This window comes from Herpailurus yagouaroundi, unplaced genomic scaffold (assembly GCF_014898765.1).
Source record: "Herpailurus yagouaroundi ecotype Mexico unplaced genomic scaffold, PumYag 196, whole genome shotgun sequence".
In the NCBI taxonomy this organism is placed as follows: Eukaryota; Metazoa; Chordata; class Mammalia; order Carnivora; family Felidae; genus Herpailurus; species Herpailurus yagouaroundi.
Window position 1 is genome coordinate 29,705,972 of NW_024412427.1, and position 12,456 is coordinate 29,718,427.

The following is a 12,456-nucleotide window of genomic DNA, read 5'->3' on the forward strand; positions in this document are numbered from 1 at the left end:
CCAGTGATTGGACACCTCCGGAATGCCATATGATTCCCTTGTGTCTCTCCCTGGCCTGTGTCATCCCCTCACTCTCAGAGGTAACCATTATTCCGGCTTCTAACACCTTCGATTTAATGTTTTTTGCTGTTGGGGCGCCTGGGTGGCGCAGTCGGTTAAGCGTCCGACTTCAGCCAGGTCACGATCTCGCGGTCCACGAGTTCGAGCCCCGCGTCAGGCTCTGGGCTGATGGCTCGGAGCCTGGAGCCTGTTTCCGATTCTGTGTCTCCCTCTCTCTCTGCCCCTCCCCCCTTCATGCTCTGTCTCTCTCTGTCCCAAAAAAATAAATAAACGTTAAAAAAAAAAATTAAAAAAAAAATGTTTTTTGCTGTTGTTCGGACATACTCGGCATTTAAAAAAATATTTTTATTTACATATAGCAAATGTCACCTTTTTTAGTACACAGTTCCGCAAGGTTTGACAAATGCATGCAGTCATGAAGCCACTACCGCAATCGAGACCTAGGACAATCCCATCACTCCCAAATGTCCCCCTGTGCTTTCATATCCCCCACCCTCAGCCCCTAGCAACCACTGATTTGTTTCCTATCCCTCTAGTTTTACCTTTTCCGGCCTGTGTTTCCAGCCTAACTGACCAGTTGGCATATTTAAGATAAACGAACGAATCGGGGCGCCTCTCTCTCTCTCTCTCAAAAATGAATAAATGTTTAAAAAAAATTTAAACATTAAAAAAAAAGATAAGGGAATGAATGTATAATGGGAAATTTTCAGGCATCCTGGAACCTGTTACACCGATGAAGGGCTGTAGGGAAGAAGGAACTGTTTGGCTGTGTATGACCAGGCCCCTCTTGTGTTCACAACCTCCTGGTGAGCACGGAGATCAGCATGCTACTTCCAGGCCCTACTCATTCCCAGGGTCGCTGATTCCAAGCACTGACGCAGGGGATTTCGCCTTTCTCCTTTGCTTTGAGCCCCTCACTCACCCGCAAATGGGAGGAGGGCCTCTATGTCCACTTTACAGAGGAGAAGACAGAGGCTCCAGGGAGTTAATGCCTTGATCAGGGGCCCAAATGAGGGGGAGAAAGGCCATGGATTGTATCGTCACAAACCACGCAGGAGGATCAGGGTCCAAGTGGCTACTGCAGCATGAAGGGGGCTTCCACTGGGATTTGGTGACGAGACACCAGGGCTGGAGCCTGGCTGGGTGTGCGAAAGGATCCACGAGACACTTTGTAGGTGAATAAGTGCTTCTGGGTAAGGACCGGTCGGTGGTTAGGGCCAGCAGTAAGAGCGTGGTCCAGGGAAGGGGCCTCAGAGTTAGCAGATAAAAATGCAGGCTCCTATAGATTTTTAAAGCTTTTCTTTTTAGGGCACTTCTGGATTCACGCAAAATTGAGCAGAAGATGCAGAGATTTCCCACGTACCCCCTGCCCCCACACGTGTATAGCCTCTCTCATTCCACACCGCCACCAGAGCGGTGCGTTTGTAACCATTGCAGAAATGACACTGGCACGTCATAATCACCCAGGCTCCACAGTTTACATTAGGGTTCACTTGCAGAGTTTCTCTGGGTTTGGACCCATGCGTAATGACACATATATCCATCTATATAGTAACGTGCAGAGATGTGACTTCCTCTGAGCTCCTGGCTTTTTATACCCTGCCTGCAGGAGACCTTAGGGAGAGACACCTTTCTGGGCCTCACGCTAACGTTGGTCTTTGCTGGCCTCTGCTGGGGTGGGGGGGGGGGGGCTGTCCCCTCCCTCAGCTATGGCATGACTTTTAACTAAAACTATTGATTCCTCTATGGATTCATCCAAATCTTTTCAGGACCTCGACAGTCAAAAATTTGGCTGCACCCTTCCTGGGTTATTTTGTGCCTGCCCTTTCCCGAGCCAGTCAGCTTTGGCAGATCTAGATCTCTGAGAATCTAGACCTCTGCTGTCTGATACCGCTGGCCGCTGGCCATTTGTACCTTTTGAGCAGCTGTCTGAATAAAGATGTGCTCTGCATGTAAAATACACGACGTTGATTTTAAAGATTTAAGATTTTAAAGTACCCCCCAAATGTAAAGGATCTCATCCATAATTTTTTATTGATTGCATGTTGAAAAGATAATATTTTTGAAATAGAAAATAAAGCATATTATCAGAACTCATTTCACCTGTTTAGTCCCCCCCTTTTCCTGTGGCTACTAGAAAATTAAAAATTATATATGTGGCTGGCTCACATTAAATTTCTACTGGATAAGGGCACCTGGGTGGCTCAGCTGGTTGAGCATCCGACTCTTGACTTCGGCTCAGGTCATGATCTCACGGTTCATGGGTTCGAGCCCCCCATGGGGCTCTCCACTGATGGTGCAAAGCCTGCTCTCTCTTCTCCTCCCCCACTCTCTCTCACTTTCTGTCTCTCAAAATAAATAAATACACGTTAAAAAAATAAATTTCTACTGGATAGTGCTGGTCTAGATTTAACAGTGAAAGGGCTGCAAAGGACAAAGGAATGACCAGGAAGGAGAAATACGTTGTGCATAAGGCGCTGAAGGCTTTCCATAGCCCAGCTCTAGCTCTGTCTTATATTCCCCACCCTCATCCACACCATACCCAAGCCAGACTGTCCATGAATCACAAACACATACAGGACCACCCGCCTTGCAGGCTTTTCTTGAAATGGACATTCCCCTGCTTCAGGACCCCATTCACAACTGACCTTCTCTGGGAAGAAAGGCTTCCTTCTGCCCACCCACCCCAGCCTAACGAGCTTGTGTGTCTGAACACTGAGTATTCAATAGGACCCCTTGCTGTGACATTTGTACTGTTGACTATTTTTTGCACACATGGCCTGAGAACCCACACTCATTATGCTAGAGAGGCACAGCTTGCCTTTGGGGCTCTCCCACGTCTCCTCTATGTTCTATGATCATAGTTATATGATCTTTGTACTCCTCCTCTTCCTATGAAAGCCCTGCCCAGGGGCAAGTGAATTTCCAGGCACTCAGTAAATCCAGGGACTCTGAGCAGTGCCCTGTGGGGCAGGTGCATTACTGTGGGGATAACCCTGAAGTCATCCAACAGAGAGGAGGGACGTTTCCATCCCAGAGACTCTAGCTTGGTTCAATGCTCTTTGAAGACACTATAAAGTCACATCCTTGAGACTAAATCTTCCTCCTGAAAGATACTTGGAAGGTCAGGAAGGGGTATATGTTCTGGGTGCCTGCTGCCTAAGGCCCTCCTAATAGCAGAACTTATGTGTGATGTTTGCTACATGTCAGCCACTGACTGGCCTCAGTGTGTGACATATATCTCATTTAATCATCAAAAAATCCTATAAGGTATACGATTTCACCTCCATTTTACCGACTGGGAAACGGAGGCACACAATAGCCATGTGACTGCTCCAAAGTCACTCAGGATGAGAAAGATGAAATTTGAATCTGGGCAGACAGTCCCAGGGTTGGGGGGCTGGTAATTCAGAGGACCCCACTACCAGACATCTGGTCACACAAGTTTGGGGTTACCCTGCATAGAGTTGCCAGAAAAAATGCAGGGACCCATTCAGTTAAATCTGAATGTCAGTTAAACAAATACTTTTTTTAGTATAAGTATATCCCCAAAGGGTACCTGGGTGGCTTAGTCGGTTAAGGGTCTGACTCTTAATTTTGGCTCGGGCCATGATCTCATGGTTTCTTGAGTCTGAGCCCCGTGTCAGGCTCTCTGTTGGCAGCATGGAGCCTGCTTGGGATTCTCTCTCTCTCTCTCTCTCTCTACCCCTCCCCCACACACGCTGTCTCTGTCTCTCTCAAAATAAGTAAATAAACTTAAAAAAGAAAAGAAAAAAGGATATCCCAGGGAGACATGGAGAAGAAAGAAGAAGGGGAAAGCCCTGCATTGGATCGAGCATTTGCACTAGAGGCAAGGAGTTTTAAGCCAGATATGACCGAGAGGTGCTGGATTTTCAAGATTGTCAATGGCTACCAGTGACCATGAAGGGTGAAGAGGCGGTGAGAGGAAAAGAGAGTTGTTGATCACACAACAAAGTCTTGTGGCCACGTAAGAGCACTCGGTGTAGGCTCCAAGCAGTGGCAGCTCCCAGCAGAGGCGTCAGACGAGCCTGAGAATCAGAGAGGGCAAGATGGCGGACCTCTGTTGTCCACGTAAAACTAATGGGCGCCAACTTTGTTCAAATTTTTAAAAAGTTAAAAAAGAAAAGAAAGAAAGAAAGAAAAGGCCAGATGTTACCGTGAAGACGAAAAGTTTTCATTGGCATTGACCAGGACCAGCCACCTAGTGCAAAATGAAGATATGAGGCCCCTCGTTCACATATACTGAGGACTTCAAGATGCAACAGCAGAACACTAAACCAAGGGGGGCTCTGTCCGGGGTGGTGGGGGCACACTGCCTGCTCGGTGTTGCTGTGTGTCTGTATCTCCCTCCCCGCAGCCAGAAATTCGTGAGCTTTGGTCCGAGAGAGAGGCGAGAGATTTTCTTCTCCTTGGTGAAGGCCTCGCTTTCTGGAACCAGCAGAGAAACCGAGCAGGCTTTGGGCAGGGCCGTGATGGGGGCCCACGACTCCGGCTTCCCTTGGGAGCAGGGTGACGTGGGCTGACTTTCCCTCCCCACCACTGGAAGGTGGCAGGGTGAGAGGACGAGACAGGTTGCAACTTGGCTCCGGAGGCCACAAGAAGAGGCCCTTCTTCCTACGGCATTCCTGGACAATTTGCCTCTGGTCCTGCATGCCACACATTCCCTGGCTTCCTGGCTGCTGAGGCTGGTGGGGATGTGGAGGCTCCAATCACCACCGGCTGATGACCAGCAGCGAGGCCTCCGAAACGGCAGAGCCTGCCACAGGTGCCCAGCCAGATTCTGTCAGTCGAGATGTGCAAGAATGGGGCTTGGGAAAACAGGAGTCAACTTCTCAGATTCTTGGTGATTCCATCTGGAGATTGAAACTGGCTTAAAACGTGCCAGGGGTCTGGAGCCCATTGAAGGTACCCAAGTGCCACTTGCTATTACCATCATTATTATTTATCGTCACTAATCCTCCCTCTCCTTGGACAGAGCCAAGGCTCTCCTTGATTCTGTTATTCACTTCTGTGCCTCCCACATCCACTGAAGCTACTGGCTCAATGAACATTCAATAAATGTTCTTTTTTTTTTTAAAAAAGTTGAATTAAAAAACATCTCCATAAAATCATCAGCGAAAGTACAAGGATACCGATAAAGTAAAATGAGATCGTTCTAAGCATCTATACGGCTTTTCTAAAAAGATGATGAAGGTAGCAGGTTAACATGACCATGACATCCTGGCTGTTTTTTCAATCTTTTCAACAACTGGACCATGACTCAAAAGAAGAGACCCCAAGCTCCAAGGCTTGGGCACATTTTACAGCTGGGACTCAGCTACTATTTAATTTCTTAAAAAAAAAAAAAAAACTGCTCCCTTTGGTTAGGGTGAAGTTTGCTTTGTTTTATGTAACTGAAAGCAAACAGACACCAGCTGGTTTTCCTGGAGAGGACCCAGGACGGCAAGCGTGGACGCTGGTTCCCATTCATTCCAGGCTGGAGGGCCCCCAAACCAGCCTCGAGAGGCAGGCGTTTACGTGACCTTCAATCTCCAGGCTTCACCATTTAGTGACTCAGTCAATCCTGGCCATGCAGTCTCAGGCACCACTTTCTCCATGGAGAGCTTGCTCCTTGTCAATAATCATGTGATAAAATTGTAAGAGAGAAGTGGAAGGCTGTGGGGCAGTAGTTAGAGAATGAGAGAATGCCATAGAGCTGTCTGTCCCGGTGTACTTAATGTTAATTACATGTGTTTTTCATGCACACAGACTCTTCAGAAGGGAAAGGTGGGCAAGGTTTATGGAGTTTTATATATTCCGTGCTCCCCCCACAGGGCCACATATTCCAGGACAAGCAAGGCATTAGCATTTTCCTAATGTTTTCGCTCTAGATCCATTTAATTCCATTTGCAAGGTGGGGGGGGGCATGTTGTGTGCCTTCAGGTGATGTAGAAACTGAGGCTGGGTTCTTGGGGTCTTCACTACGGGTTAGTGAGATGCCCAAGGTCACAGAGCTGGTTTGCAAGAACAAATTGGTACTAAGATGCCCCTCATCTGCCAACGCCACGGGCAGTGATTCTTGATCCAGGGAGCTTTTGTCCCCAAGGGAACACGTGGCAATGTGTGGAGATGGTTACGATTGTCACAGTCTGGAGGGATGGGAGAGTGCTACTGGCATCTGGTGGGTAGAGGCCAGAGCCGCTGCTAAACTTCCTGCAATGCTCAAGACGGTCTCCGCTCCACCACGACAGCACAGAATTACCCACAATGTCAAGTGAAGAGAGTTAGAAACTCTGCAAGGTCAATAGAGAAAGTGATGGGGTGGGGAGCCTCTCTGACTCCTCTTTACGTGTGCACATGCGTGTGCATGTGTGTGTGTTTGTGTGTGGGGGTGTGTTAAAAAGAAGTACTAGGGGGCGCCTGGGTGGCGCAGTCGGTTAAGCGTCCGACTTCAGCCAGGTCACGATCTCGCGGTCCGTGAGTTCGAGCCCCGCGTCAGGCTCTGGGCTGATGGCTCAGAGCCTGGAGCCTGATTCCGATGCTGTGTCTCCCTCTCTCTCTGCCCCTCCCCCGTTCATGCTCTGTCTCTCTCTGTCCCAAAAATAAATAAACCAAAAATAAAAAAAAAAAAAAAAAAGAAGTACTAGGGGTGCCTGGCTGGCACCAGTTGGTAGAGCCAGTGACTCTTGATCGTGGGGTTGTAAGTTTGAGCCCCATGTTGCATGTAGAGATTACTTAATATCTTTAAAGAGAGAGAGAGAGAGAGAGAAATACTAGATCAGAGACCAGAAGGGAGCATTAGAAGTATGCTAAGCTCTTGCTACTCAAAATGTTGTCCCTGGACCAGCTCAGCTGGGAGCATGTTAGAAATGCAGACTCTTGGGGGACCTGGGTGGCTCAGTTGGTTAAGCGTCTGACTTCGGCCCAGGTCACGATCTCAGTTTGTGGGTTCGAGCCCTGCGTTGGGCTCTGTGCTGACAGCTTGGAGCCTGGAGCCTACTTCGGATTCTGTGTCTCCCTCTCTCTCTGCCCCTCCCCAGCTCAAGCTCGTACTCTGTCTCTGTCAAAAATAAATAGACTTAAAAAAAAGAAATGCAGACTCTCAGACCCCACTCCAGACTTAATTGAGTCAGAACCTCCCTTTTAACAACGTCCCAGGTGATTTATGGGCTCATTAAAGTTGAGAAAGGAAAGTTCTGGTTCACCCCAGGCTAGACAGCCCGCAATCCCATCCCAAGAGATGTGCATTTATCTTGGCCTCACACCTCACCAGGGGCCAGTCCCAGAATCCCCGTCACCCCAGTCAGGGGTTCAGGGCCTGCCGTCATTCTGCCCCACATCTGACCTGTGCCCCTTCCTTTGATTTTCACGCAATTCCTAGTGTTGGAGAAGAGCACATCTGGGCCGGCTTATTATAACCTTTCCCATTTTTCTCCATGCCACTCCCCACAGGCCTACATCCTGTTGGGACAGTTCCTTCTGATGCACAAGAATGAGGCCGAGTTTCAGAAGTGGCTCATTTGCTGTTGCGGCGCCACCGAGTATGAGGCCCAGGAGAGTTCTAACTGTCTGAAGGAGTGGTGTTCCTGCTTCCTGTGAACACACGTCCCCTTGCTCTGATGCCTGGGTAAACGACATGTTCTGTACTGATACCCAGGCTTGGGGTCATTATTTTTTGTTCTTTTTTGTTAGTTTTTACTTTAGAGAGAGAGCGCAAGTAGGGGACAGGGGCAGAGGGAGAGAGAGAATCCTAAGCAGGCTCCCTGTTCAACGCAGAGCCTGATGCGGGGCTCGATCCCACAACCCTGGGATCATGACCTGAGCCAAAATTGAGAGTTGATGCTCAACCAGCTGAGCCACCCAGGCGCCCTACTTTTGTTTTTAACTTTAAGGATACACAGTCATTATACCAAGTAGTACAAGAATATATAAAAGAGAACAAACGAAAGACAAGTGATCCTCAAATTGACCACCTAAAAACAATTGTCATTCACCTTACATGAATATCGTGCCAAATATTTCAGCATATGAATTATTTTAGAATAGGTTGCTTTAAGTTTGAAGCCAGTGTATTGATTATCTATTGCTACATAGCAGAGGAACCCAAAGCATAGCAGCTTAAAACAAGCCATTTTATCTCACGCAGTTGTTTGGCTGGGTGTTTCTGTCTCTGGGTCTTCCATGAGGGTGAAAACCGTCAGCTGGGCTACAGGCATCTGAGGGCTTGACTGGGGCTGGAGAATCCACTTCTAAGATGTTGTACTCATGTGGCTGTCAACTGGAGTCCTCAGTTGCTCTTTAAATAGGCTTCTCAATGGGGCTACTCATGGAGTGGCATCTAACTTCCTCCAAAGCAGCTGACCCAAGAGGGAGTAAGAGGGCAAGCAGGAAGTGCAATGCCTTTTAGGACCTTGTCTCTGATTCACACTATGTCACTTCTGTCTTATTCTATTTTTAGAAGCAAGTCATTAAGTCCTCAAGAGAAGAGAATTAAACTTTCTTGAAACAGCAACTAATTGGAGACATGTTTTTAAGAGCATTGTAGTCCGATTTCTGAGGTATAATTTATATTCAGGAAAACTTGCCCTTTTTAGGTGTGTAGTTCTGTGACTTTTGACAAATGCGTTGTCCCCAAACCACTACCAGAATCAAGATGGAGAGCACTTTCATCACCCCAAAGAGTTCCCTGGTACCTCCCCATAGTCATCCCTGTGGCCCTCCCCAGCCCCTGCCAACAAATGATCTGGTTTTTGTCCTCATAGTTTTGACATTTCCAGAAAGCCAAATAAATGTAATCACATAATATGTACCTTTTGTGTGACTGGCTTCTTTCACTTGGAATAATTCAGTTGAGATGAGTCCATTAAACAGGCCTTTTAAATTCAAGAAAATGTCGGCAGGTGGTATTGGAGCCTGGCCCCATATGCTGTTGGCATTCTCTGTTCTAGTACAGTCCAGTAACTTACTTCAGTAAGCACCTGAGTACCCTTTGCCAGAGGGTATCTCTAGCTGCAGGAGTAGGGTCTACCCATGCACAGGGCAGGGAGGGAGTGCCAGGGAGTTAACACCCACTCATGGGTGGAAGTGGCAGTTAAATGCCTCAGCTTCCTTGCCCTTTGGATGGGACAGCTCTGAGGTGGTATCCCCCAGCTCCCCAGTGGGACTCAGCCAGTTGCTCACAGAGGCCCCCCGCCCTTTAACACCTCTGACATTTGCTTTCTTTTCTTCCCTATGTTGCTTTCCCACTCTACTGCCGGGGTTTCTTGGGATCACCCCTCATGAAATATTTAAATTTTAGTATCAGTCTTCTTCTGGAAGAACCCAACTTAAGACAAAAGTGCTAGAATTTAATTTTATTTGGACAGAAGAAAAAAATGGAATTGAAAGAATTCTTGAACCGCACTGCATTTTTTTCTTCATTACTAGACATCATCATTTCTACATCAATTTCTTCTGAGCATAAAGAATAATATGGGGGAAACAGTAACAGGGAGGTTAGTATCATTAAGTTTATTTTAAACTTTAATTTTCTATGTTAGATGGTGTGAATTCCCATTAAAAAAAGTAATAAAAGTAAAAAGAAATTAGCACTCTTATTTCTTCCCTCTCATTTTTAAAAATAGGTTTTAGTATTATTTTTAACTTGTCAAGGTCTATAGAATTTACATTCTTCCCATAAGCATAATCCCTGCAGTTGCTTAGTCTTAGTTGTATATTTAAGAGGTTATAAATCCTTGTTGGTATAATTATTTTAAGAATTATAACTTTTGGAGCACCTGGTTGGCTCAGTCAGTTAAGCATCCAACCCTTGACCTTGGCTCAGGTCATGATATCACAGTTTGTAAGATTGATGACCGCATCATGTTCTGTGCTGACAGCCTGCTTGGGATTCTCTCTCTCCCTCTCTCTCTGTCCCTCCTCTGCTTGCTCTCTCTCTCTCTCTCTTTCAAAATAAAAATTAAAAAAAAAACTTTAAAAATCATAACTTTGTCACTCCTGAATTCTTTGTTCTGAAACATCTCTCTGTTGGTTGAGTTGGATGATTATATTAGTCAGAAGAGGTTAGATTATGCTGCTGTAACAAACAATCCCCCAAAGCTCAGTGATTTAGTCAACAAATCTTGATTATTCTTTTAGGCTTCATATCCAGTATATGCCATCACAAGGGCTCTGTCTGTTATAATCACTGTGAGAGTTAGGTAGATGGAGATTCTCTTTCAATACATGCTTCTATGAGTATCACAGCATCAGGAAGGTATCATGGTGGATTACACACTGTATTTCATATCCTCTACTCAGTGTGATCTATTCCACTTATGTTCACATTTCATTGGTCAAAACAAATCACATGGTCATACCTAACTCCAAAGGGTCATAGACTCTTCTGAACTCAGGAGCAGATTTGGTGACAGCACTAATCAAGACCACAGTCATCAGTTGGGTTCAATATTTTTTCGTGAGTGCCTCACAGATGTTACATTTCCTAAGTTCATAATATGATTGGGATATTTCCACTGAGGTCTGTTTAGCTCTTTCTAGCTCTGCTTCTCTAGCTGTCCCCAAGAAGAGGTCAAGAAGAATTCCAGGTGAGCCAGCTGGCTGGCCCAAAGACTTAACTCCATCTTGGAGTGCATGGGTGGTTCAGTTGGTTAAGTACCCAAGTCTTGATTTCAGCTCAGATCATGATCTTGGTTTGTGAGATCGAGTCCTGCACCAGACTCTGCGCTGACATCATAGAGTCTGCTTGGGATTGTCTCTCTCCCTCTCTCTCTGCCCCTCCTCCCTCTCTCAAAAATAAATAAATAAATAAACATTTAAATAAATATATAAATATCTTCTTCTTCTAAGACCTCAGGTTCTGACTATCCAGAGCCCTTCCCTTGCTCCCTCCTGCACAGCCCACCCTTGGGGTAATTCTCTACTAAAATAGTCATGGGATTTAGAAGTCACTCATTTTCTAAGACAAGAGCTGGGTGGCTCTAGGGAAAGGAAAATGGGAAGTAGTCTTGTCCTTCATTCTATTTTCACACACTTCCCATATTGCTGAAATTTGTCCCTTTAATCAGGTTGATGTCTGGTATCATGTAGGAGGATTAGGGAGCTGAGAAACCTGAGGAGATGGTCTTCCAAGACTAAGCAGCCTCTACAAAGGGACCCTAGCACAGATATTGAAATTCAGAGTAGTTGTTCTTTGTGTAATGTAACTGGAGGGACACCGAGGATGAACCCTGCTCCCCACAATTTTCTCTACAGCCATTCATTCCCTTGTGTTGATTTTAGTCTTTCTCACAGATAAAATTATTGCCTTCAATTCTTCACTTCTCTCTGCAATTTTCCACCTTTGTCAGATGATTTTACAGTCCCTCCCACTAGAGGCAAAGTAACTCCCAGACTCTCAGACTTGGCCATGTGACTTACTCTGGCCAATGGTATGAGTCTGGAATGACAGCATGCCAGTTCTGAGATTCACTGTGCATTTCCACGTGCTCTCGCATGCCTCTGTCAACACCAAGAGAAGAGCTATCTCCTTGGATAACTGCTGCCTGCATCCTAGAATGAACCCCAGTGAAGCTGATCTGAGCCCAACTTGCAGCAAGGACCTGAGGCCAGCCAGACCTGCAGCTTGATGCAAAGCTGCTCATCAGAACCCACCCTGGATCAGCCAACCCTCAGCCAACTCAAATGTGTGAGCAAAAATAAAGGATTGCTGTTCAAAGCCACTAATATTTGAGAAAGTTTGCTATGCAGAAGTATCTAACTGATACATTCCTTCCAGTCTAATGTGTCCTTACCCTGCCAAAGGGTGCTTTAGATAGAGTCCAGGGTGAGCAAAAGAATATTGCCTCTGAAGGCAGCCAGACATGGGTGCGAATTCCAGCTCTGCCAATCAGCACCTTATCCTGGGTGAGCTACTTAACCTCTCTGAGCCTTGGTTTCTTCATCTGTAAAATAAGGGCAGGAAGGCAATTACCTTGCTTCAAAGGCTGGATTAATTGAAATAGTGTAGGTTAGGTACATGGTTCCTAAGAGAAGCTCTGGCTCTGTTCTTAGGGTTCTCCTCTGAGCCTGATGTTCTGAGTGCTTGGTCATTATGATACTTGGGACAGAATTCATAGCTATGAGGTGGGAGGGAGCCCAGCTACCAGCTTATCTAATTCTGTTCCAGTAGACAAGTACAGGACACTGTATACCATACACTCTTTAGGGACCACGCACTCTTTAATGAGTGGGTAAGAAAGGACAAATCAGATTATTTCAGATTTTGACTGCAATCTTATAGGGTCACATCAGCCCACTGATCCCCAAAGGCATGTTCAAGGACACTCAAGAGAGGGGAGCATGCATGTATGTCCTCAGCCACGTCAAAGGCTCATCTTCTACTTGGCAGGACAGTTG

At 46.3% G+C, this 12,456-nt stretch overlaps 1 protein-coding gene across 3 annotated transcripts in view; it reads left to right on the forward strand.

Moving 5' to 3' along the window:
* Window positions 1-11,780, forward strand: part of BANF2 (BANF family member 2) — a 50,641-nt gene extending 38,861 nt beyond the window's left edge. For 2 of the 3 annotated variants that reach the window (XM_040447776.1, XM_040447775.1), the window contains one exon: window positions 7,513-7,712. In XM_040447776.1, the coding sequence (XP_040303710.1) occupies window positions 7,513-7,659 (147 nt within the window). In that variant the 3' untranslated portion in view covers window positions 7,660-7,712. Of the gene's footprint in view, window positions 1-7,512; window positions 7,713-11,575 lie in introns of those variants that run through there. The other variant, XM_040447774.1, reaches the window with a different exon arrangement.
* Window positions 11,781-12,456: the final 676 nt, after the last annotated feature.